The sequence below is a fragment of the Podarcis gaigeae genome, assembly GCF_964106915.1.
Source record: "Podarcis gaigeae genome assembly, chromosome: 10".
In the NCBI taxonomy this organism is placed as follows: domain Eukaryota; kingdom Metazoa; phylum Chordata; class Lepidosauria; order Squamata; family Lacertidae; genus Podarcis; species Podarcis gaigeae.
In genome coordinates, this window is record NC_139686.1 from 31,145,272 (window position 1) to 31,170,159 (window position 24,888).

At 42.6% G+C, this 24,888-nt stretch overlaps 2 protein-coding genes across 8 annotated transcripts in view; one reads left to right on the plus strand and one right to left on the minus strand.

Moving 5' to 3' along the window:
- LOC310826659 (leucine-rich repeat transmembrane protein FLRT3-like) overlaps window positions 1-2,805 on the plus strand; it is a 91,384-nt gene extending 88,579 nt beyond the window's left edge. For all 5 annotated transcript variants that reach the window (XM_083701792.1, XM_083701791.1, XM_083701788.1 and 2 more), the window contains exon 4: window positions 580-2,805. In XM_083701792.1, the coding sequence (XP_083557918.1) occupies window positions 580-1,443 (864 nt within the window). In that variant the 3' untranslated portion in view covers window positions 1,444-2,805. The remainder of the gene's footprint in view (window positions 1-579) is intronic.
- Window positions 1,952-24,835, minus strand: RANGAP1 (Ran GTPase activating protein 1). 3 transcript variants are annotated; one of them, XM_083701793.1, is made up of 16 exons: window positions 24,539-24,835; window positions 18,230-18,388; window positions 17,702-17,829; window positions 16,168-16,227; window positions 14,971-15,150; window positions 14,048-14,182; window positions 12,869-13,027; window positions 12,582-12,695; window positions 11,546-11,645; window positions 9,874-9,958; window positions 8,578-8,743; window positions 7,145-7,267; window positions 6,646-6,748; window positions 5,729-5,817; window positions 4,906-5,027; window positions 1,952-3,052 (listed from the first exon to the last, which is right to left on the minus strand). In XM_083701793.1, the coding sequence occupies exons 2-16, from the start codon at window positions 18,339-18,341 to the stop codon at window positions 2,983-2,985; spliced, it is 1,746 nt and encodes a 581-aa protein (XP_083557919.1). In that variant the 5' UTR covers window positions 18,342-18,388; window positions 24,539-24,835; the 3' UTR covers window positions 1,952-2,982. The 3 variants fall into 3 exon arrangements, with proteins under 3 accessions (XP_083557919.1, XP_083557920.1, XP_083557921.1); XM_083701794.1 differs by lacking the exon at window positions 24,539-24,835 and adding an exon at window positions 24,183-24,475; XM_083701795.1 differs by lacking the exon at window positions 24,539-24,835 and adding an exon at window positions 18,608-18,662.
- Between the last annotated feature and the right edge of the window lie 53 nt (window positions 24,836-24,888).

Genomic DNA, 24,888 nt, shown 5'->3' on the forward strand with positions numbered 1-24,888 from the left:
TTATAATGCTTCAAGAATATGCAAAGCCTGTTAGCTAGAGGCAGACAACAATGGGGCAGAATAAATGAGTGTGTACATCATAGGCAATGTTGTCATCCAACCACATTCATTTCTCTTTAAGCATTCTCTGTCTGCAGCAAAATGGGTCACTGAAGGAAGTAGTGGCAATGCTAAATTCAACTCTGAAGTCATAAGAACTTTATTAGGAAGCTGTAACATTCTGTACGTGGCACTTAGTTGTTATGTACTAAAACGCAGAGCCTTCATTTAGACATTACAGTGGTACCTCGGGTTAAGAACTTAATTTGTTCTGGAGGTCTGTTCTTAACCTGAAACTGTTCTTAACCTGAAGCACCACTTCAGCTAATGGGGCCTCCTCCTCCTGCTGCTGCTGCACGATTTATGTTCTCATTCTGAAGCAAAGTTTTTAACCCGAGGTACTATTTCTGGGTTAGCGGAGTCTGTAAGCTGAAGCGTATGTAACCCGAGGTACCACTGTATAAAGGAAAGAGCAAGTGTGACACACGTTATAGTTGATAATGGAAGATGACTTCTCTCATGTCTTATTTTCCCCTCCAGTTACAGAAATTGACTTGTCCACCTTTTCAAACCAATTCAGCCACCAGCAGCTCCTCTACAAATGCTATGCCTGCAATATCTACTCTACCCAGTGAACGACTTTTGCTACAAGCTGCTACGACCCTTCCGATCAATGTTTTCACTACTTTCGTTACCAGTAGGATGGTCTCTGTCGCAGGAACAACTACACAAAATAATCCCACTTCAAGACCAACCACTCATGAGACCCATTACATACTGGAGAAATATGACCCTTGCCTCTCTGACCATATTAGTAGCATTCACACAAGAGCAAAAGACCACACTGCCCTGGTGGTTACTTGGTCTTTCTCTGGAGATCATGACCAGTTTGAAGTGCGCTACAAGTCTTCTGTGGATCAGCACATACTGCGAGTGATTGGACGTTTAACTGAGATTGAACTTCACCATCTGCAACCAGGGACCGATTACAGGGTTTGCGTTATTCCCCAGAACGAGAACCTCCTGGAGTGTGTGGCTCCTACAGCCCAGCAATGTGCTACAGGGCGCACTGAAGCCCAAGTTCCAGCTCAGCACAACTTAGCTCTGGGAATTGGCATCACCACCACACTTTTAGCACTGATAGCCCTGGCTCTCTTTGCCTTCTACAAGTGGCGGATCCGACCCTTCCAGTTCCAGCGCTACTATGATGAAGATGGGCTGCTTTCCCGACGCCAAGGCACTGCCCAGTCCAAGCTGACCACAGAGCCAGTCTATGAGAACTTAGAAGATGACAACCAGCATGTTTATATGACAGCTGCCAGCCAATGGCCTCAAGAGAAGATTGACTGCACTCCTGTTGTCCCATCCAGATTTTCATCCACACCAGCCTATGCAAGCCTCTGATATTTACAGAATATTAGTTATTTGTTAAAATGACCAGGTGTTGTGAATGGCATTCAAACCCTTCACAGCTGTGGATGAGAACGTTTCTTACATGATCACAAAGAAATGCTGAATCCGATGGAAGAAATCTTTTCTAACCTGTCTCCTCCTTTGTGAAGATTTTTTCAAAGAAACGAAGTCAGCTGATATTAACTTTTACAACAATACCAGGAAAGAAATATTATTTGGGTATTCATGTTAGCATAAACTAGTGGCTTTGTTGGCTGAACCTGAAAGGGGATCCATCTATATCACTTATTATGCAAGAGATTCCTATTTTTCTGAAGACCAGAGGAGGGAAAGCACACAAAGATGCCATCATAGCTGCTGTCTGACTATCTGGGATATGCTCCACACAACTGCCATCTTTAGAAATTTTTCATATATATTAATGAAATAGTATTTGTGAAGAAACCCCTGCCTATAGTTCATGACACAATTGCTCTTTTGATAATCAACAGTGCATGGATAGATGTTATTCGCTTTATTTTTTAATGATTCAAGCTTGGCTTCAAGGTAATGTGTTTTAAAATAAATAACCTGGACAACAAAATTCGAACTAAAAAGTAATTAAAAATGGTGGTATTGTTGAATTTTATGAAGGGTTGCTTATTTCCATTTCTGCGCTGTCCAATGAGTCAAATTTCTGCTTCTAACAATCCAAACACAATCACTTTCTTTACTCAAGGTATAAGACAAAATATGAACAGAATGATTCCAAGGAGAGTCAATATTGATTTTTCTTATACTGAACCAAACCTATTTTAATTGAGAGCGTTTATGCTTAGAAATATTACTAGCAGTTTTCTTGCAGGCCACCAGAATCAGTCATTTCAATGAGAAACATCAGTGACTAATGGGGAAGGCTCGCTCATGATGATCCAACAACCAATGAAATATCCCCAATTAGGAATATATGTCACGGACCACACAATATAATAACCTAAATTTATGAGAAACAGCAAAAATAGTGACATTGCTTTATACCTGGTGCTGGCCTAGAGCTGGAAGAATTGCTCCCCCAAAGCTCATAGGACAGTGCAGTAAAAAAGTTAGCGTCAAGATTTTCTGTTACCCCATGAGAGGTGGTCCTCTGAGAAACAGTTCCATTTAAGCCATTTAGTGAGTCCAAAGCCCCGAATTTGCAAACAGAAGTTTCAGCTAAACAAAATGCAGAAAAGCTGAGGGAAGACAAACCTCAGAGAAAGGGGGATGTAGGAAAACAACAAAGTATTTACACTGGGAAAGGCAGAGTTCACTTTGGAAAAAAGAGAGCTTAAAAACACACAGCCCCCTCAAAAAAACCACAAACACGTTTTGTTTTTTAAAAAAAGCACATGGCAGACTTCCTCAAAGCTTTAGGTAGCAGTAGGTGGCCAGACATCCTGGTGTCAAGAGAGGCAGAATGTTTTATCCGTAAGTCCCGTTGTCTTTATCTGCTCTCCATCTCAAGCACTCTGATGGCAGTCCTATAATGTGAGGGAAACAGCTTCGTGTGTATTACAGCTGGTGGAGGGTTTGTAAGAGCAAGTGGCGGGCAAAGGAACAGGAATCCAAAGCATGATTGGGTCTGCAAAGATAAAATGGAAATAGGAGAAGGGATCAATATTAATGAACTTGTACTTGGATCAACAGATATTCTCAAAAGGGACAAAGAGTTCAGTTATGTAGCCCTGGAATCTGCCACAGGCAGCTGCAATCGCTAGGTGCTTTAAAAAATACTCAAGATTTCCCACAATGCAACAGTCAGATACACTTGTATGTGTCCCATGTACATGTAGGTCCCATGGTCTAAAACGGGAGGCGGGGACTAACTGGCTGCCCAGATGTTGTTGGACTCCCAGCATCCTATGGTCCATGCAGGATGATGGGAGATGCAGCCCAACAACATCTGGAAGGTCGCAGGTTAGCCACCCCTGGCCTATCAGGATTATTCTGGTGTAACTATGGAGTACAGAGCAAAGTGTACCACAGGAAAATGGGGTTGTGGGGCAGAAACAGGATTCAATCTGTAGCAAGAGTGCGGCGTGGAACAAAAAAGTTCTGCACTGACAGAAGTCTATCCAGGACAATTCTCTCTCTCTCTCTCTCTCTCTCTCTGTCTCTCTCTCTCTCTCTCTCTTTCTCTCTCTCTCTCACACACACACACTATCTATCTTCATTTCCCATTGTTTAATATGACTTCAATTCTGCCACAATGTGGTTGACCACTAGGTGGTGCTGCAACAGCATGGGGGTACCGGTAATTGCCAAGAAAAGGACAGTGCAACTTTATTGAATATTTGTATTACTGCTCACACTGGGGCATGGTCTGAGACCGTCTGACTGCCAGTACCCGCTTGCATGATCTTATGAGGTTCAATGGAAGACAAAAGAGCAACATGGATACAACTGTACTGCTCTTGGGGTCAGATGAAGCAAACACCAAGCATCAATGAAATTAAAGCCTTGTAGCACTTTGGCAAAATGCCTTGGCTTGCATTTTCATTTTAGAAGGCGTGGAACCCCTTCTATCCATGTGAATATCACAAATCCTATTTAAATCACCATCTAACATTATTGTACCTTCTTGAAAAGACATCAGTTTAGAAACAGAATTGTAGAGTTGAAAGGGACCCTGAGGATTATCTAGTCCAACCCCTCACAATGCAGGAATATGCAGCTATCCCATATGGGAATGAACCTGCAACCTTGGCATTATCAACACCACATTCTAACCAACTGAGCTATCCAGGCTGAGTAAAAGGTTATTTTTGAAAGGTTATTTTTAGGAAGGGATGGTAAACAGAAGCTATAGTTAAGGTAGTAGAATTAAGTTCCCCTTTGGCAAAAACAAATCTGCCAGCATCGTCCATGCCATTTACAGTTAAGGAGTAAAATTTGAGCCCTTCAGAACTCCCCGTGGGAGGCTCTGTTAATGAAAAGTTCTCATGTCATTCTGCTCTTTGAAAGGCAGACCTCAGGGGGATTATTGAGACCTTATGATAAAATATGTGTTTTGATTAACCACACTATTGTAACAGTCGTTAGAACACTTAACATTAAAACATCAGAACAAGGTTGTACTGTGAATGGCTCTGGAAAGGAGGTCCTCTCTCAGGTCCCTCAGGCCATTCACATAGGCAACAAATGGAGGGGCATTAATAAATCAACCATAATGAATGAATAACCCCTCTCCAGATGAGTGTGTGATTCCAAGGCTGGGTATCTATCACCCTTAAAAAAACCAGCCAGCCAACCAAAAAAGGCTTTTCAGCAAAAAAGTAAGCTGTCATTACAGTTTATGGCTGACGTTTAAGCCCTTTGCAATATCATGTGTTGTGCGGAGAGGTTTCTGCTGGATCCAGCAATATGATGTGTCTCTCTTCTCTGGGAGCAACAGGTGTTGCTAATTTTTCTTATTGAGAAAGGCACAATACTCACTTTGTAACAAAGGCCAAAAGAACTGGCACAAGAGATTTAGGGAAATAATCCTGCTGGACCATGTGGTTCAGAGTCATCAAAGGGCCATAAAGGCTTGGTACAGCCTTGATCTTCTCTTCGCTCTGGAAGGTATAAGCAGACATGAATGAGATACAAATGAGTATCTGGGATCGTTCAGAGACCACTAAGAGGCGGCAGATTTTTACAATCAAGGAGTATATTTAAATTGTGTTGAAAATATAAATTTGCTGAGATGGTGCAGTTCAGATACCAGTGTCTCCTGTTTCTCTCCCATCCCTTCGTGGCTGCCTACCCTAGGGCCTTTCAAAGCCCAGACAATTTCGTTTTGGCCTGAGAAATGGAAGCATGTGCCCAGTGTCCCTTCTGGCCTTACAGGACATCCAGCTGCCATATCATTTCTACCCTTTTTAAAGGGCAGAAAAAAAGCCCTCAAGTGGATGCATTTGGGATAGATGGGTGAGAAGGTAAAATTTCACACTTAGCTGTTGCTTGAGCACAATAGGTACTTGATTAAGGCCCTGTCTATGCAAGTGTATTATTTGCTTTCCATTCCTACCACATGCCTTCCATTTGCCAAGAGCAGAAATGGGTACTTCCATTTTAGAATACTTGGTACTGAGAACAGATTTCTGTTATCGCTTATCACCAGATATGCATAGAAGCCTTATATAGTCACAGAGAAAGAACATCTTCCACAAGCAGCTATCTTCGTCTTCTAAATCTGATTTTTGGAACAAGGGTGCGGTTTGCTTATACAGACCACGCCTCACAGTTGCCACAAATCATTTGCTTCTCCTCTCACCTTGAGCAAACCCATGTGAATCAGGAGGCTGGTAATGAAAGCATCAGAATTGAAGGTAGCTGATGAAAAAGCTTCTCTCATCATGGCATCTGAAAAAAGAGAACGGCAGGTTTCAATTTTTCAGGGAAAGAGGCTCTCAAGCTTTAGAGTCCTGAAGGCAGGTGGCCAAAAGAAAGACACTAAGAAGCTGGTGGGTCACAGAACTCAGCTGGTATCTTCATATGGTGGCTAATCTGCAGCTGCATACAGTGGTGCCCCGCAAGACGAACGCCTCGCAAGACGGAAAACCCACTAGACGAAAGGGTTTTCCGTTTTGGAGGCGCTTCGTAAAACAAATTTCCCTATGGGCTTGCTTCGCAAGACGAAAAAATCTTGCGAGTCCCCGCGGGTTTTTTCCGCTTTCCCCCCCTTTTCCTAAGCCGCTAAGCCGCTTAACAGCTGATCGCTAGAAGCCGCTAGACCGCTGTAGCGCTAATCTGCTAAGCTGTCAATGGGCTTGCTTCGCAAGACGAAAAAACCGCTAGATGAAGAGAATCGCGGAACAGATTCTTTTCGTCTTGCGAGGCACCACTGTATAGCTCTTCCTATAGCATTTTTGTGTCCCCCACAATATCCCTCAGCCCCAAAATTGGTTATTATAAAAAATAGTTAATTTTTACTGACTGCTCCCATAGGCACCCTGCTGCGATACCAAAAAAGTTTTTATGACCACATCAAGACCCCCAAAATGTGTCTTTTCTTACCAAAATTAATAATTAAAAATTGGTCATGGCCTCTTGAACCCTGTAGTCAATGCAGTTGACCATTGGCCAATGCAGCCCTTCAGCTAAAAAAAGGTTAGCCACCCCGGCCATAGCAACTGAGCCTGATAGCCTGCTCTTTTCCATCATTCTATTGGCCAAAGTTCCCAGGCTCACCTGTTGTTTCATTCACTGCTGATTTTACTGTTGGCTCATCTTTGAACACTGAAGATATCTTCAGAAAAACCGTAACAACTTTCTCTGTGTCAGATGTGTCTGTCTAGAAGAAACGTAATTCCAGAATCAAAAAACGCAGAATCAACGGCAAGGTATTTCTGCTGCTTGAAAGAACAACTAGCCCATGGCCATTATGCCTGGAATTGCACACTATGCATGGCACCTACATCCCTAGCTATTTCAACAAGTAGCAAGCATGGGAAACCCAGCCAGATGGGTGGGGTATAAATATTATTATTATTATTATTATTATTATTATTATTTTCAGGGGGAAGAATACAGATAAGTCTAATTATACTCAAGCATATTTTGTAGCCTTCCTGAAGTTATGTAAGTATCTGTACTCTGAATCCTCTGAAACACCTAATAAATACCAATCTCAAACTGTAGCTTTGCGAAAGCAACCCCCCACGACTCATGAAAAACAGCTGTGACTTACCTGCTGCGCTATTAAGGTGGAGCATTTAGGGCCTAGTCGCAACAGTTTCTCTGGGGATGGAAAAGCAAGAAAAGTGCCAACATCCACAGGAGGGAGAGAAGGAGAAACCACTGGAGTAGAATCCTGGAAGAGAGAGCCCTGAAAATTAGTGTGCCCTAGTAATTCCCCAGAAAATTCACAAGCGCCAGAACTCTAGTGCTGTAGATGAGAAGTGGAGGGAAAGGCAGGTCCCAAAAAAGAGTTGCGGCAACAGGGAAGGTCGTCATAAATAAATGAGTGGAGAAGAGCCTAATGCTATATTACAACACCATGCCGAGCCTTTCCATCGAATGTACTAAGGCCACAGCAAAAATATCTTCCTCTCACTGATGTCTTGTGCCTCAGGAAAAATGAGGGTCAAAGAAACCTTTCTCTGTTACAAGCCACTGCCTCAAGGCAACTGGAACGCCTGGACGCAGTGAAACCTACAAGGGCAGCTCCCTCTTTACCACTGCTCAGTTGTGGGGGAGAATTGTGGGAAAGCAAGGAAAACTATGGGGTTTCCCCCACAAACCACTCTGTTGTTTGGGATGAAGAGGGAGCTGCTTCAGTTGTTCCTGAATTATCTCTTCCAATGGACTAAAAAGGGATGGTGCACAGGGAAGAAACAAAGTGAAAGAAAAAGAAAGAGAAAGAGAAAGAAAGGGGTAGAGAGCTCTCTCTCTCTCTCTCTCTCTGTGTGTGTGTGTGTGTGTGTGTGTGTGTGTGTATACTGTTTGTGCATCTGTCCAAGAGTGTGGGATGGTGCCACTCATTGACAGTCCTAGCCCTCTGAAGGCATGTGGTCCCCGGAGAGTTAGTCCTCAGACTAGAGTCTGATTTAGCATTTCTGCTTTAAATTTAGTAGGCTAACTTTTGTTAGCCCCGTTCACATTAAACCACAATTTAACACTATAGTTTAATGTGAACAAGCAGAATACTGATGCATACTGCTCAAATGTTCCTGCAGTGCTCCTCTCCTGCCATGGCTGAAACAAGCCAGAGTCTGGCTTGATTTATCATCTGAACCTGGGCTTCTGATTAGGCTGGAAGACTGTGATACAGTCCACTTCAGCATGCTACTTGCTCACATTAAACCACAATTTGTTTTAACCTATGGTTTAATGTGACCTGTAAATCAGGGCTGTAGTGCTTAAAGTTTGTAAAAACAACTCAAAAGTTTTTCCAGTAGCTAAAAATATTTGAATCGAAATACTTGCTTAGCAGCCCAATTTGACTTGTATTCACTCGATACATTTTAATTAATTTTATGCAACGCTGCATTGTTGGAAATGGAAAAATTACAATGAAAAATATGGCAGGGAAAATCTTACAGAACACTTTCCCACCCCATATCACTTCATCCACAGCTGTTTTCCCTCTATGTGAAAGTAATGGGATCTGTTCATACTTACATGTGCCTCCAAGATTTTTTTAGGCGTCAGTGATTCTTGCTCTCCCTGACCTCTCTCCTGCAACTGAGTTGGCTCTTCTTCCTCCTCTTCCTCTTCCTCCTCCTCTTCCTCCTCTTCTTCATCGTCGTCATCTTCATCATCGTCATCATCTTCTCCATCATCATCACTAGGTGGACAAGCATGAGAGAGAATGTTATGAATATAGCTGCTTCATGTTGTATACAAGCATTTTATTGCCAGTCAGTTTGTAACAATCAACACTAAATAATCCGAAACGCAAATAAGAGGAAGATCTAGTGGCAAAGATGGAAGATGGTAGGAGTGGCTATTCTCCCTAGTGGTCCTTTCAAGGAGCAGCAGTTGGACCTCAGGAGTGGATATCATCCATCACTGTATTGTTCTTAATGCTATTTTATGTTCTATTCTATTTTTACACATTTCTGTACACCACCTTGATGTGCTATATGAGTGGGTGGTTTATAAATATTTGTATAAATAATAAATTGTTTGCCCAAAGCCTTCATCAGTGACTGAATTTGATTGTTTTCCAGTTCCTATCCCATCCCCTTTTTCTTTTGTTTTGTGAATGTTAGACTGTTACCTTGTGGACAGAGATGCATTTGATATTTAATCTTTGTACAGCTCCTAGAAAACTGGTGGTATACGACCCAATCATACTCAGAGTGGACTCATGGAGATCAGTGGATTTGAATTAGTTATGTCAATTCATTTCATTAGTCTACTCTGACTTAGTGGAATACAACCTAAACTTATCATCTTATATTTCATCAATATATATATATTGTATCTTTACACAAGCAAAAAGCAAGTAAAATGGCTTATAAAATCTTTTTCTTAAAGGAGCTCAGAAAGGCAGAGCACAAACCCCTAAGCCACCAAAAAGAGCAGCAACAAGTGTTACCCGAAAAATATTTTCACACTCGGGAATAGAAGCTATGCATCCTGGCAATGGTTAACTAGCCAATCATGACTAACTAACATAAGGAATGAGCCATTTCCAAAGAGGCTCCATACAATTTAAGTTTTAAGGAACGAAAAACTCAGGCTAACCGATCAAGAGATGATAGGTATGTCAAGGGCCCCTGAGTCAGATTTATCCCGCTGTAACACTCCTAGAATGGTTGTTATAAAAACAGCAAAACCAATTAGGAGCCCGAGCTTCACTACTGTTGGAGAAATGGCCATTTCACAAGCAGCACACAGCTTGCATGCAGCTTCACTAGAGAATCAAGGAACTCTAGCAGCAGATTACCATAGCTTCTTCATATATCTTACCTCAGAGATCCAAGCACTTCTGCCATGTTGAAGCCTTCAAGGATCTCTTGGAGTTGCTCACAGCCCTCCTCTCCAAAACAATTCCCTGTGGCAAGGACAGACATCAGCAAAGACTGTAATCCCCACAATGCACCTGCAGCCATCCTGTGACTCTCTCATATGTGTTACTGGGCAGATTTGGCAAGTAATTTTGCGCAGAAAAGGGCAAAACTCTGTGGGTCGTGGGAGGAGATTTCAGGAACTGCTGAAGGCTATCTGTTGGGACTACGGATTTAAGGGAAGACTTTGAAGGTGTCTGAGGAAGAAGTTGGAAAATTGCCAGACTTCAGAACTCAGAGAACCCTATCAGTTGCAGGACTTTGCAGCAACCAAGCTTAGGACTTGGCTGTGGACTTTGACACAGCGCTGACTTTGAAACAAAGAACCCTCTCTGGGTTGAGAGGGAGAAAGCTACTTGTACCATCTGTGTGTGTATGTAAAGGGGTGTATGTTGGTGTTGGCCCCATGAAGACCACTCTGCTAAACAGCTGTTTTCTTTTGTGAGCTTAACTACTTGACTGAGCTTCTTGTGCCACATGCACCCAACAAAAACTCTAGAGCTAGCATAAAGGCATTTGTCTAGCAATACAAACTGTTGGGAATCAAACAGTTATTGCTTCAGTATTATCTTTATATGAACAACTTTAATATTTAAATGCCTAATCATGGGATGTGCTCTGAAGGAAATGTCACTTCAGTTGGGTTTGCTGGGTCTATGTGGAATAGTGTTTAAAAAGCAAGTATATTGTACTTTGGTAGTGAAGTCTCTGACACAAAATGGCTAAATTGTAGTGCTGATATAGAATATTCACGAATGTTATGTTAGGATTCTTGCTCCGTGTTTGCAGTCATGGGATTGTTGTCTATCACATGACAGTGTATGTTTTCATTCCACAGTGTGGCAAGTGACGGAGACAGGATGTTTTGTGTTACTGTGTTCCGTGATGTGGGACTATTGTCCTTTGTTCTCTCTCTTTGCTGTCTGGTGAGAAAGAAGAAGGAGCTAAGTCAGAATGCTCCAAGTGTATTATATGTAAATAAAGTAGATTAGCCAAAATGCTGTGCTACTGAGTTCTGTTACGTAAGCTGCTAACACTCTGCAGGATCCTAAAGCGTCCTAATGCCTTTTGGTATCAGTCGCTGTGATGTTCAGGCTCAAGAAAGCTTTTGAAGCTCCCGAATGACCGACCAGGAGGGAGAGAACATGCCAGTCAGGCATGTGACTCTGCCAGGGTCCTACAAGCGAGTAGGATGATCCTAACAATACATGCTCAGAGAACAATATGTCAGAATGTTTCCTATCCATCTTCTGGGAGAGAAAATCACTTTGGCTAGGACAAAGACCCTGCACAAGCTCTAGGAACTACAGTAGCATTGCACAGCCAACTGATATGAGATTCAATTAGTTAGTGATGCTAAAGGACAGGAATCTCAGAGACAGGATTGGAGAAGCAAGTGTGTGGGGTGGGCAATGGACCAAGAACCTATGGGAAGGTTGGGTTAAACAGAAGGTTGGGGAAGAGAGGGAACTGAGGCACACAGTATTCACATGCTGACCTGAATGAACCAGGCAATTATCCAGCTACAGATTTCTAGTAAAACATTTTTGACACTGACACCATAAGCCTCATACCATTGAGATCCAGCTTCTGTAGCTCCGACTTGTCCTCAGTAGCCTCAGCAATAATTAAAGCAGCATCTCGCTTGATTTCACAGAAAGACAAGTTGAGTTCCTAAACAGACAGAAGCTATGGTTTTAGAGGAATATTTTAAAAAATTAGACATATATTATGCATATTCAAGCCAGGTATGTCTACAATTCACATTACAAAGTACCAAATCAGGAATCCAAAAAAAGCTTCATTAAAAAGGTAGTGATGAGGTTAGGGGAGAAATGACTGAATTATGAATAACCTTGTTACAGATAGGTAGCCGTGTTTGTCTGCCATAGTCAAAACAAAAAAAATTCCTTCCAGTAGCACCTTAAAGACCAACTAAGTCAGTTCTTGGTATGAGCTTTCATGTGCATGCACACTTCTTCAGATTTCGTGTGCATGCACACTTCTTCAGATTTCGTGTGCATGCACACTTCTTCAGATACTTCTTCGTATCTGAAGAAGTGTGAATGCACACGAAAGCTCATAACAAGAACTGACTTAGGTGGTCTTTAAGGTGCTACTGGAAGGAATTTTTTTTGTTATGAATAACCTTGTTTAAGAGATGGCAAATAGTGCTTGGTTTTCTTTTTAAGAATCACAGAAAAATATCCTATATGAAGGTTTATGTTGACTGTAGTTTTAGATTCAGTACACTACCTCTAAGCCAAATTTCATATTAAATGGATGCAAAACGCTTACATTTCTCTCAAATAGAATAAATGTCGATCTTCCATCACACCAAGTGGCTTGTGATATATTCAAGCTTAGTGGCTATGTTTTGGCATCAATTCATAATGGTGCCTTTTGCTTTAAGATGGATCTCAGCCATAGGCACGAAAATGAGTAGTCATGTATTTTGTCAATCCCTATTTCAGGGTTTTTTAATTAAACGGTATGGGGAGATGGACAAAAAAAAAAAGTATTTCCTATTTGAAATCTCAATCACTCAGATTTCTCCCAAGCAGCTTAACAAAATACAGTATCTTGAAAGATTTAAGTTGTAGCCAATACCTTTAATTTATGGAGTCCTTCATTAACAGCTTCAGCAATGGCAACAGCACCCTTGGAACGTACTAGGCAGTCACCAAAGTTGATCACTTCCACTTGTCTGAGTTTCTTGAGGGTCTGAATGGAATAGAGAACATTATTCCACTCACTATTCTACTTGACCATGCAAGACCACACAAGACCAACTTAATCCTAAGGAAAGTGTTTCCCCTCCTACACTTTCTCAGGATTTCCTGGCCCAAGTCACTGTTAGAATCAAGAGGGATTAATTTTAAGTGAAAGGAGCTCACCTCTGCCATAGCCACAGCTCCCTTCTCTGTAAAAGTGTTATCGTTCAGGTTGATCACCCTCAGCAAGGGATTGACAGCAAAAGCCTCAGCTAAGGCTGTAATTCCTGGATGGTTGATTCCATTTTGTGGCATGTGAACTTCTTCCAGAGTCCCAATAGCCTGAAGGGGCAAAAACAGAATGGAAAGCAAATAAAGTTCATGTCATAGGTGATAATTCTAGGAGAGTGGTGTTCTCAGCTCCTTTTCTCTCCATCTTCCACAATTGTTTTGGGGTATTTTGTCTGAACCCTTTGTATACTATTTAGCAATCAAAAGTGATTGGCTAATTTGAATAATGAAAAGCATAAGCGCATTCCTGATTCTAGAATGTTGAGACCCAGAACAACTTTCCTTTCTTGTCTCATTGCTTACTCATCCTGCTTTATTTACTTTTTAAAATATTAGGTTTTGTCTCTCTTTCTAATTTAGTTCAACACCTCTTCTTGCTCTTGCTCTTCAGAGTGAAATCATCTCTTTTCCCTCCACACTTCTTCTCCCAAGCACTTTTACTCTGCATGTGGTGAGTTTCTGGTGCTGGCATTGGTCCAACAAAAATTCTGCAGCACAGCCGGAATGCAGGGTGGGTGAGTAAGAAGAACTGAGGCCCACCTAAAAGTGGAATGCAGTCCACTAGTAGTCCCTGGCCCACTAACTGTGAAATACTGCAGGTGAGTTGCTATTGCTTACCAGGAGGGAGGACCAATGGAGTAGGGAGATCAATGTGGTGCAAAAGCACCAGCAGGAACCCTAGATTGGCTCTGCCAGTGTGTTTGCTCCACATCAACCTCCTTTCCACTCTGCCCCTCCTGATAAACAAGAGCACCCATTTTCTGGCAAGCTAGCACAGTGGTGCCACTCTACCTGGCAAGCCGCTTCTTGCAGCAGTATCAACAGAGGTGACTTAGGCTGCCTCAAATGGCCTTTTCTGATGCTGCAACGAACTTGACCACTACTAATACCATTCAATGCAGGTGATAGTAGCACTGTAGCAAAAGGAATTCGTTTTTTTAAAGGGCACCACAACACACTTTGGAGGAAGAATATGCATGTTCATTAACACCAATGGCTAAGAGCATCCCTTCCCATGCAACAAATGTCATGGCAAACATCCTGTCTCAAAGTCCTGCTTTTTGTACTTACGCTGAATGCCTCAGCAAGAGCAGTTGCACCATCATTTTCCAGGCGGTTCCTGCCAGCCACAAATACTTTCAGAGCCAAAGGCTTGCCTTGAACACTTGATTTCCTGTGACACTCTTTCAAAGCTGCAGCCAAGATCTAAAATAATAATAATACCAGACTGTTTATGCTACTATAATGTCATTCTGGCCTGAGGGATTCCATTCCTATAAGGCACACATTTAAGCTACCACTTCCTATACATACCTACCTACCTACCTACATACATACATAATGCAGGCACTCTGCAAGAAATATTACACACCACTGAAGGCTATTCCCAGCAATAATATCATGAGGGGAATGCAGGTTAGTAAGATGCAATGACTCTGTTGTGTGTCCTCAACTCAGATTTCCATGTGTGTGAGATAAGGACACAGGCCCCCAAATTAGGGCCTTGGCTCTCCCATCCCTCTCAAAAAAAAAACCCTTCTATGGCAGGCAGAAGAACGCTTTAGATATTTTTAAAAATATCCGTCAAACATTAGACTTTTTTTTACTAGAGAAAGAGAAGGCTGCCCACCCTGTTCAGCTTGTAAAGATTTTGATGCAGACAGCAATCTGAAGCAATAAAAAAATTGTTGGCAAACAGAAGCCCTTCCGGAACTGGTTCTACTCAAGAGCTCTAAATCAAAGCTTCTGAATAGTCAGGACTTGTCAGATATAGGATTTGAAGACAGTGTCAATCAACTGACAGGAAGTGACTTCACACAAGCCTGCTGGGATCTTCCCTTTGCAGTACCACTTGCATTCAATTTCCACGTTAAGGGGGAAATGTGACATCATGGTGACATCACATGATGGATAGGCAGGAAGCCCCAATAGTGGGGGTTTCAGGTTTCACCCTGCTGTGAAGATTGGATCCCCCACCCAGGAAATGCCCTTACCTTGCCACCACCAATGCCCATGCCACAGTTGTTTAGCTTGAGCTCCTGCAGGGTGAAACAGGCAGGGCTTTTCAGAAGTGCCTCAAACCCACGCACTCCATCTGGTCCAAAGGCGTTGTCACTCAGATCCAGCTCTGTAAGCTGGCAGCCAGCAGAAACAATGGCCTCTCCAAGTGCGATCTGAAAGATGAACAAAAGGTAAATTTGACACAATGTCCCCGTCTACTGCAGAGGACAGAGATCTGCCCTGCAGCCATTTCTTGCTGTCTCTTTTCACTCATCACCCGCTAGCAGCCTTGAGAGGCTCCTTCTCGTTCATAAAATGGAGAAGTTGCGGGTAGGCAGGCAGCTGCCCTGTTTTGTGTCCTTTGTGCCATGCCTGTGCCAAGGAGGGGCAACACAAGCAGCTGGGATGAGCAAGTCACACCCATCTACCTGGATGCTGTGTTTCTGTTTCCTCCTGGCCTTTTCTCCAGCAACAGATATGTTGTGATGCCGAGCAAAGAGGACTGAGGAAACAGCCACTGACGACACTCTGCCCTCCTTATAATGCCCTAATGTTTTATTAATCTGTTACCATTAAAATACAGATTCCATCATTACTCAATTTCTGCTCAACAGAGATCTCTCTTGGCAATTAATCTACGACATCTAATTTCAAAGCTTAAACTCTTCTTAACCTTCCTTTTGGTCATTCATTAATCACATCCCTGTCTCTATCTGAAGCAGGGGTGGGGAACCTAAGACCCTCAACGTTCTCCTCCAGCCACACACTTGACTGGCTCTGCTTTGCAGCCCAAGTGGTTCTGCCTGGAATGAGTGTGTCCTTGAACTCTGACAGTGCCTCTTGGTTGCATGGATAGAGGATAGCAAGGTGTGCATGACTGTGTGTAAAAACTAGCCTACAGTACAAAGGTAATCTTTAACTTTAATGCCCCACCCACTTTTGCCTCTGCCTCTACCTACCACTGGCATGTGGTTCCCCAGAAAGGGTAATAAGGCTTGGGCTGAAAAAGCTTCCCCACCTTTCCCATAAAGTCCCTGTAACAGAAACAGTATATTGCTCCCACTGTTGATCATCAAGCTCAGAAAGCCATTCCTACACTTTAGCCTCAGAAAAATATCATGATAAGAGCATGGAATAAGAAATAATGAAAATGGCATTTGATAATATTAGTGACCTAGTCTTACACTTACAAGAGCAGGGGGAATTTCAGATCGTAGTCTCCCGGTGAACATATCACTCCAATGGCACCTCTAAAATAAGACATATATATATATATATATATTATACATGCTTAAAAAGAAAAGGACACTGTAGTCTACCATGATTAGTCAAAATATTTGTACTCACTTACTTGGTGTGCATAATGGAGAGCTACACAGGCTTTATATCAAATGTTTTGCTCAAGAGTAGTTTTTTATAACAACAGGTTTTTGACAGCACATAGCAATAATACATACAGATTAGAAATTTGGTAAACTAATCCTTATTGTTGGTATTAATTATTCATTAAATGTTTGTCGTCAACTGCTTTTTTTTACCGGTAATTTCATTGCTTTATTCCTCTGGGGAACTGCTTTGTGGGTTGTTGTTGCTTGCAATCAAGTGCTATATAAATTTTGTGAAATAAATAAAATCACCATGCTCCAAAGGAGGCATGCAGAGTGGCAATTTGCTCAAATATCCAGTATAATCTTGCACACCAATTTAAAATCTTACCACATACACACACAAGCTTTGTTCAGTTTCTGTTAATTGATTCTCATGAAAACTTACAGATTCTGGCTTCACACAATTAACTCAAGGCAGTGTCAATTTACTCTTGGCAGAAAGCCAAGGTCTGCTTGGCCTAGAAACTACTTTCTCTGATTGGTTAACGACCAGCACTCAACTCTGTTATCTAGGAATGCTAGCACAGTTTGTGGAGGGTGTGGTGTGTTAGGAGTGCTGTGTAGAGAGAGAGAAAGAAAGGATTTATTTTGCTTTGTTTTGTATGCAGAAACTCTGCTGGTTTTATTTTTCCTTTTAATAAATCCTGTAAATAGTTATTCTGAGTCTAGCTGACAAGTCATTTCCACCTCAACTAGCTTCTTCGCTGTGCAGGAAAACTCTGCTACGTTTGGGCTAAAGCCATTAGAGCTATGCCTGACACTTCAAAGTTCCAAGAAGCTTGGTAACTACAGCCGAAGCAGTGCTACTTCAGAGTTCATAAAGAAGGCAAGAAGCAATTTTTTTAAAAAAATAGGGCCTATCTATGCAATCACCACCCCACCCAAAAAATAGTCAAACGGTTATTTTGTAGTCAGAGGGTTGAGGGCAGGAGAAAGAATGGCTGAAGAATTCATAACTGCTACTGTAAGACCTAGCATATTCCATTTTGTTCCCTTTGTTTGCTTGAACAATGGTTTCAACCAGTATTTGCTCCACCAATTCAAACTTTTCCTTAAAATCAAGAGTGGGGAGCCTGTGTCCCTCCAAATCATGGCAGAATACAGATCCCAGCATCCCTGAGCGCTGGCCAGGATGGCTGGGGATGATGGGAGTTGAGAGTCCAACATCTGGAGACCCACAGGTTCACTTACCAACAGAGTCAATCACAGGAAGCAGAGTTTTGATTTTTTCCCTTATGTTTCTGAATGTCACAGATCTCCCTGGGCCTGTTTTATCTGCTATTCAAGTTGCAAGATAATGAGTTTTCCGCTGTCCATCATCCACTGAAATGCTCACCTTGAGCTGAGATTTCTTCTCCAGAGCCTTGGCAATGACCTTTGCTGCCTCCACCCCCACAGTGTTGCCTTCGAGGCGTAGTGCTTCCAGGCCATCGAACTCCTCAATCTCTTTAATCACCTCTTCGGCTGCACAGAATAAGCAGAATATTACTTGTTGCCAAAATTGAGATCTAACGGTGCTAACAGTACCAGTTGTGCATTTAAAATATATATATATATTCTGGAGAAAGGGGTGTGTGTGCAGCCTAGGTATGTACTTAGGGTGGTTGGAGAATCTCTCCTGAAATCATTCTCCTTGTTTGGGTCTCTAGAGGAACCACCAGAAAGAATTTGCCTGTGAAGCACAGATACACATTCATCCTGCAATTCAGAATCCAAAATCAAGGAAGGATTGGGTTTCCTGCAAATCTGCCATTTTAGAAAGATTAAGGGGACGGGGACGGGACACACACATATATTTGATCAGGCCAGACTTTTCCAGGACCTAATGCTGGGAAAACATTCAAAGCAGTGCTATTCCTCTTACCATCTTCTGCGGTATTGAGTTTCAGACTCTTGCCTTTGAAGCTCAGCTGCCCTCCGCCCACCTGAGTTTTAGCTAAGGACTCTGCCAGCTTAGAAATGTCTTCTGATGCCATTTTTTGGGATTGTGTCAACCTTTACTGATTACCAGTTGGGAAGGGTGCTGAAAAAGAGGAGAGAAAGCATATACCGTCAATGGGGTAAAAGCATGCTGTTCAATTATATGTAGAATTTATTGTTTGATAGATAACTGCTTTCAAGGCTTAACTCCTTAAGTGCTCATGGAGAAAAGGAAACAGCCAAGAGAAGAGAGCAAAGGGTTAAACCACCACACAACCTCCTGCAAAACAACTATTTCAGTAGACTAATCATCTTTGCCTACCTTATATTATATGCCACGAAAAAAGAGGTCAGAACAGGCTAGCACTGGGGTGAAAACTGCCTGCGAGGATAGCAAGCAGGCCCTGTCACATGCAGGCAAAAATAAAAGAACAATAATTTACCCAACTCACCACATGCCAGTTCTAAGAGCTGTGGATTAGGAAATAGCTATTGAAAAGAGGCTACAAAGCATAGTTTGCTAGCGTGTACCGCCATGCTTCTGCTAAGTTCCACATAAATAATGCAGTTTGGTTTAATATTCGGCATCAGCACATTTCAGGAAAGGATTGTTTGCATGAGGCTGATGATAAACTGGGGCAAGCGTGTCAAACTCAAATTAGTAGAAGGGCAATATTCATCACCTAGCAGAACCCAAATAGCTATATCCATAATTTTAAAAAGTCAGCTGCACACTCATTCACAAAATGTTGATTTTCTGAAGTCCTGTTCCTGATTTCTGTGCACCTAGCAAAGCCTGAGCGAGGAAAAGCTCCAATGGGGAAGTTGGGGAAAAGACAAGTTTGAAATATAGGCAATCAGATTCCTCATTATAACGCCTGCCTATGCTTTCTCTCATTAGCAGTATCTGGAGGAGGAAGGAAGCATTTCTCTGACCACATACTCTGGCTGGGTTCAATCCCAGCCACTAACAAGGAACTCTGATACGGCCCGAATGTTACATACACAGCTTGACTATTCAACACTATGGATTTTAATGGAAATGAAAAGGGGCCAAAGCTAGATGACACAGATTAGCAGCCATTCCCAAGTTTGTTTCTCCCTACTTAAGGGCACTGGTTTCCTATCATCATTATTTGTCACATTTTTGCACTAAGGTGTCTCAAAGTGACTTACAACAATAAAAACAGTGTCTATGTAGAATGTGGCATGGGCAACGAAGGCTATATTGGAGACACACATCTCATAGTTCAGGACCATCAGTGGTAAACACAGTTTACTGTAAGATACAAGCCCCTGCAAGTCAGCAAGAACCACGGAAGCTGGGCTCCCAGAATCAACATCCAACTGACACCATGTTACAATGTGGACCACCAGCATTCATGTATGTTCATATACACACTGCTGAGAGGTTTAGGATCTTTTGCTGGAGTTACGAGGTGCGTTTGGCATGGATGTGTGTTAACCCTTAGTCTTATGCCTACAAGAAGCTCTTACACAAAGAAAGAAAGAAGCTTGGTTTATTATATAATGCAGGGGTGACAAACTATATAAAAATGCTGCTTTAGACGGCAAAGTTACAGTCTAAGCAGGTAGCAAATGACAATATGTATACACTTCGATGAAAGAGTAAGATTCCCCAACTATTCTAAAGGCCCACAGGAGCATGGGCATGACAATTTTGCTATAAACCCACACTAGAAGGAGGGGAGAGAGAGGAAAGTATACATGCCCTTAAAGTGAAGAAGACATGTGCAAAGTCCTAGGGATCGCTGGGTTAAGTGCTGTCCTGTTGGAGCTGTGAGAGCTAACTAACCTTTGCATCTAATGGTTTTTTAATACCCTTTTTGCCAAGGCATGCCAGTGGAGAAGGGAGGGGGTTGTGAAATGAGTGGTTTCTATAATTTCCATAGTTACTTCTGGAATTTCCTGCCTAGTTGTCATCTTTGGTCATCCTGTTCCTGTCTGTTTAACAAAAAGGTGAAAGATTTGTGACAGTGAGCAATTACCTGAACCTTTACATCACCTTATCATTGTGTAGATGGATCTCACTGAGGAGCAGAGTATCCTGCACTTGACAACTACTGTAAATCTGCCTGGGTTAATCCTTAAAATCAGATATGTGTGTGTGTGAACTCAGGATATTCCTGATTTCAGGGTGCTGGAGTAAGGCTTGTGCCAGGTTACCATGGAGTTCATCATGGAGGGTCTCATTTCAATCTTATACTTAGTCCATGATCTACAGAGATAAACTATATCATAAACTCAGATTCACACACACCTCCTTCAAGTACTGTGAAACCCCCAACTACGTAATAAAATCACTGGTTGCTATGTTTCCTGGCAATTTGACCATGTTGGGTAATTTCAAAAGTCCACTTTATCATGTAGCAGGGAGGGAAGTTACCCTAAAATAATTTATTTTATATTAATTTCTAAGCACAGCTGTAGAAATTGGCACCAAAGATGACATGGTCTGCAACATTTAGAACTGTGCGAGCCACAAAACCAGAAAATGTGGAATGTGTGGTCTATCGGTCCAAAGTAAGCAAAGCAAACCTATTACTGTTCTATATTAATATCACTTTTTTTTAGATAGGAAGGAATAGCCACTTGTTTCTTATCTCAGCACCAGAACTCATGTCCACAGCACTGCATCTGTTTGCCACCTTCTAAAATGAAGATTACCTTCATGCTATTTTTAAACAAGAGGTGTCACATTTATCTACAGGCCTAATTATATCTCTTGGAATTAATATTTTGTTAACTAGCCCCCCCCCCCCCCCCGATTTCAATCCAAATTCTTATTTAAAAAGTTGCTTGAACACGCTTTTTCAATTTTAAATTGAGTCAGCATGCCACATAACACACTGAATGCCAATTGTTAAAAGGCTGATCCAGTACACAAATCTTCCTGCATTCTTTAATAATATAATAAGCATCTGTCACAATCAACATTCATTCCTAGGGAAGTCTCTCCATCTCCTTGTTCATTTTGGTTGCCCTTTTCTGACCCTTTTTCCAAATCTACAATATCCTTTTTGAGGTGAGGCAACCAGAACTGTACACAGTATTCCAAATATGGTTATACCATAGGTTTGTATAATGGTGTTATGATATTGGCAGTTTTATTTTTAATTCCCTTCCTAATTTTTCCTAGCACTGAAATCACCTTTTTCATAGCCACTGCACACCAGGTTGAGATTTTCATTGAGCTATCTACCGGTACTTTCACCCCAGGGCCTTTTTCTTGGTCCCTCAAGAGTTCCACAAGGCTTCATCTTATGACCCATGCTATTCAACTCTGACATAAACCAGTGGGAGAGAAGCTCTAGAGATCTGGACTGTGGTGTTAGCACAACCACTTTGAGGTGGGCTTTTATATTTTCACAATCAAGTGGTGTATAAATTTTATGAAATAAATAAAAATAAACAAACCAATAAGCATGCTAAGGACACCCAATTTTCCTTTCCATTTGATTCTAGAGAGGTTACGGGAGATCTTGAATCACTGCTTGAATTTAAGGAGGGACTGGATGTGGGCTAATAAATTCAGATTCAATTCAGATAAGACAGACGTGCTGTTGATCAGGAGACTCAATCCAGGGTTAGGTGTAAAGTCTGTTCTGGACAAGGTTGCACTCTTCATAAAGGAGCAGGTTTGCAATTTGGGAGCTCTTCTGGATCCAACTTTGCTCTTGGAGATCCATTTAGTAGCAGTGGACAGGACTGCTTTGTGCTGCTTCAGCTTGATGCACTAGCTGTATTCTTACCAGGAGAAAACAACTCTCCTCACTGTCATGCCTTTTTCACATCTAGGCAAAGTTAACATAAGGCACTTTATGTCGACCGTCTCTGAAAACTGTTTGAAAACTTCAACTGGTACAAAACGCTGCAGCTAGAGTTTTGGCCACCTCAAAAAGGATATTGTAGGACTGGAAAATATTCTATAATGGGCAACCAAATGGTCAATGGACTGCAGTAACTCCTCTTTAGTTTAGGAGGAAAAGGTGAAAGGGGACATGATGGTATAGATCGGGGGGGGGGGCAAGTCTCTCTAAACCCTAGGGATGAATAAATTGAATGAACTGAGGAAACTCCTGGACTGGCTTATGCAAACCAGCCTGGCCAAGCTAGGACAATTGGCAGGAGAACTCCTCCCCCCAGGTGTCAACAAAGACAGGGGTCTGATTTGAAGGGTTGTCAAGCTGATGGGGTGTGCTTTTGAGCAGAGGTTTCTGGGAGGAATGAGCAGGAAGAGCGGGGGAGAGATCCATCTTGGCCAGGGAGAGAGGAAAGGTTGCCTACAATGCCGTTGGCCATGCTGTAAGATCTGGACTCCCACCATGCAGTCCGAAGGCGCAAATAAACCATTTTTTAAAAAGCACAACATTCTCTGCCGTGTCTTCTATTCTCCAAAGGGACAAAGACCCTGTGTGTGTCCCTGTAACCCCATGGGCTCTTGCCACCGCTTGGCAGTGAGAGAGGCAGGCACTGGACTTTTGTAACAATATACTGGGATAAAATTATGCATAGCATGGATTTATTTAGTGGGTGGAGTCTGTCGTCCTTTTCTTTAGAACCTAGGATCATCCAAAGAAGCTGAATGATGGAAAATTCAGGCCAGACCAGAGGAAGTACTTCTTCAAACACATCATAGCTAAACTATGGATTCACTTTGTAGTGACTGATGCCAATTTGTTTGACTTTGAAAGGTATTACATAAATACATTGAAGATAAAGTTATCAGTGGCTACTTGTCACAATAGCAATATTCTGTCTCCAGTACTGAAGAAAGTATACTTGTGAATATGCTAGGGAAAAGGTATGGCAGTGTGTTGTTGCGCTTATGTCCCACCTATGGGCTTCTCATCACGGGTTTCCAGTTCAGTTTTGCACTATTTGGGACCATGATACAGTGGTACCTCGGGTTAAGTACTTAATTCATTCCGGATGGTCCATACTGAGCCTGAAACTGTTCTTAACCTGAAGCATCACTTTAGCTAATGGGGCCTCCTGCTGCCGCCGCACCGCCACTGCACGATTTCTGTTCTCATCCTGAAGCAAAGTTCTTAACCTGAAGCACTATTTCTGGATTAACGGAGTCTGTAACCTGAAGCGTATGTAACCCGAGGTACCACTGTATTTAAAAAGATCATTCCCTCCCCATCCACTGAGTTACCAACAGAGGCTTGGCTTCACATCTCACCACTATCAGAAGTGTAGTTGGGGAGGGGAGAAAGTTAGCTTTTTGGTAATGGCTCCATGACTATCAAGCTTTCCAACTCATTTTTTTCTTGTCATACTTTAACTGGATTTCCCCATTAATGATACAGTATAGCCAGTTCTCTGTTCAGACTGTTGTAGAAGACATTTTTTTTTAAAAAATACATAAAATGTATTTAATTTTCCACTCCTGTTTTGATAAACATTTTAGTGACTATCAGTGCTGCTAAAGGCACATTATTGCAATCTATTCAGTTCCCAAACGCTTCAATATTATTATTAACTAGTGGTTTGTTACACAGGTCAAGAGACTGTCAACTTGTTTCCATTAGAATAATCACTTCCCAAACAAAAGTCCTGTTTAAAACCTTTTGTTTTTCTGCCTTTATCACCCTACTCCTGAAGCAAAAGGAAAATGCGTGAAGCTGACGTATTTCCTCGTGTTGCAAGCTATTTCAGTCATCGAGCATTGCTCAGCCAATCTAGACACACCGCTCGCCTTCATTGACTCAGTTCCGTCGGCTTCCTCGCTATTCTACGTAAGCAGCCTCCCATGCAGATGCTCGCTTTAAAAAAGTAAGCGAAACTGAGAAAAGGTGAGCAAAGAGGTGACTCGAGTCCCTCGCTCCGTACAAACGCAACAGCACAACAAAATTACACAACAGGATCACCCGAGTGGGCCCTAAAACTGCCAACGAGGGCGTGACGTCATACAGGGAAGGGACCGAGAGTTTTGGGCTGGTAAAAAAAGCACTTCTAGTGGGGAGGTTTGAATCCACGTCTCCGCCGGGCGAACCGAGCACGGTGTGTGTCCCGTGGGAAGATACGGACACGTGTATCTAGAGGGGCAACGCGCAAGTGCCTCCTCCTTTCCCACCACGCGCCGCGCCTGGCATGGCCGGGGCGGAAAGCGGGGAGGCGGCGCTAACAAACCCACCCGGCGCCCTCTTACCGGCGAGCCTGCCTAATAAACCCAGCCCGCCAACTCCCGCCCCTACTCGCGCGAGACCACCCCACGGCCGCTTACCTGCGAAAGCGCCGGGTTCCAGCCTGTCACGTTGCAGACGCTACCGCAGCCCCAAGCCTACGAAGACGATGGCGTTATGGGAGGCGGAGGATTTGAAAGCCGGCAGTTTTGTTTCCTACGCTGTGATTCGCTCTTCGCCTTCCCGGTCTTCCGCGCCTGCGCAGGAAGGGGCTGTCACGGCCTGCCTCCTCCTCCTCCCCTTTGCCCCCTCCTCCCTCCTAAAGGCGCCCAGGCAATTGTTAGTGCGAGAGCCGAAACGGAGGGAAGAGGTCACAATTTCGCGTCGCACGACGCGGCTCCCCCCCCTTTGCCGCAAAGCATCCTGGGAGCTGTAGTTTTTTTTAATAGAA